General features: G+C 38.2%; 1 protein-coding gene across 1 annotated transcript; it reads left to right on the forward strand.

Moving 5' to 3' along the window:
- Nucleotides 1–357: 357 nt before the first annotated feature.
- Nucleotides 358–1,218, forward strand: LOC135150330 (uncharacterized). The gene has a single exon (XM_064086594.1). The coding sequence runs from the start codon at nt 358–360 to the stop codon at nt 1,216–1,218; it is 861 nt and encodes a 286-aa protein (XP_063942664.1).
- The last annotated feature ends 239 nt before the right edge of the window (nt 1,219–1,457 follow it).

Below are 1,457 nucleotides of genomic sequence, written 5' to 3' on the forward strand. Positions count from 1 at the left end.
AATGAAGCTACAAGTTGTTTTTAACTTCAAACGAGTCTGGAATGAAGCTACAAGTTGTTTCCAACTTCAATCTAGTCAATAATGAAGCTACAAGTTGTTTCCGGGCTCAAACGAGTCAAGAATGAAACTACAAGTTGATTACAATTTAAGCAACCGAAAATCAAGCTTCAAGTTGTGTTTAACTTCAAACGAGTCTGGAATGAAGCTAAAAGTTGTTTCCAACTTCAATCTACCAATAATGAAGCTACAAGTTGTTTATGGGATCAAACGAGTCAAGAATGAAACTACAAGTTGATTCCAATTTCAAACAACCGAAAATGAATGTACAAGTTGTGTTCAACTTCAAACGAGTCTGGAATGAAGCTACAAGTTGTTTCCAACTTCAATCTAGTCAATAATGAAGCTATCAGGTATGAAGTGGGGATGAACTCTGCTTTTTCTTTCTGGCATGACCCATGGATTCGTGGTGCTAGTCTCATCAACTTACTTCACCCGAGTACTATCTCTACCTTACAATCTAGCTCGGATGCTTTGGCTGGTCAATTTATGGATAACGGAAGCTGGCATCTTCCAACTTCTAATCATTTCGATTGTTTGGAGCTTCGAAGTCTAGTTCTTAATATCCAGATCCATCCTCGAGATAAAATTCGCTGGGACACTACTCAATCTAATGCTACTGGGATTTCCACCATTTGGAACTCTATTCGCACCATCGGGACCCCTCCTACTTGGGTTGATGTTGTATGGCATAATCTCTCCATACCTAAATGTGCTTTTACGTTCTGGCTTGCTATTAAAGGAAGACTCCTCACCAGGGACCGAATGCATAAATTCAACATGAATACGGAGCTGAGATGCATTTTATGTAATATCGATAATGAATCCCACAGGCATATTTTTGTATCGTGCCCATATATTATGCATATCATGGCTAATAGTTCTTTCACCTTCTCTGAAGACTGGTCGCATTATAAAAATGGGGAATTCTTAGTGGGGCCAGTTACTGGTATTAGAAAGCAGATGGGACACCTTTATGCAGCCATCACGTTTTTTCTTGTCTGGAAGGAAAGGAATGCTAGACTCCATAATGCTACCAACCAGCCTGCATCTATGACTTTGACTTTGGTCAAGCGCATGTTTCGTGAGAAACTTCACTCGTGTCATCGATTTCAAAAAGAAGTATTAAAGAACCATGATCTATTATTGGACTTGTACTAGTTTAGCTTAGTTTTTGTTGACTATTTATTTAGTCTTTCCTAGTAGATTCGTTAGCTTCTAGTTTTTGTGAGCAGAGGACTTATGTACTTGTTTATCACTTTCCTGGGGTATGCCCCTTGTAGCTTGTCTCCGTTTCTTCTTCTATAAAACTTTTATTTAGCAAAAAAAAAAAAAAAAAGGTGTTGCCAGACTCAAACGAGTCAAGAATGAAACTACAAGTTGTTTACAATTTCAAACAA

Source organism: Daucus carota, chromosome 2 (assembly GCF_001625215.2).
Source record: "Daucus carota subsp. sativus chromosome 2, DH1 v3.0, whole genome shotgun sequence".
Lineage (NCBI taxonomy): Eukaryota > Viridiplantae > Streptophyta > Magnoliopsida > Apiales > Apiaceae > Daucus > Daucus carota.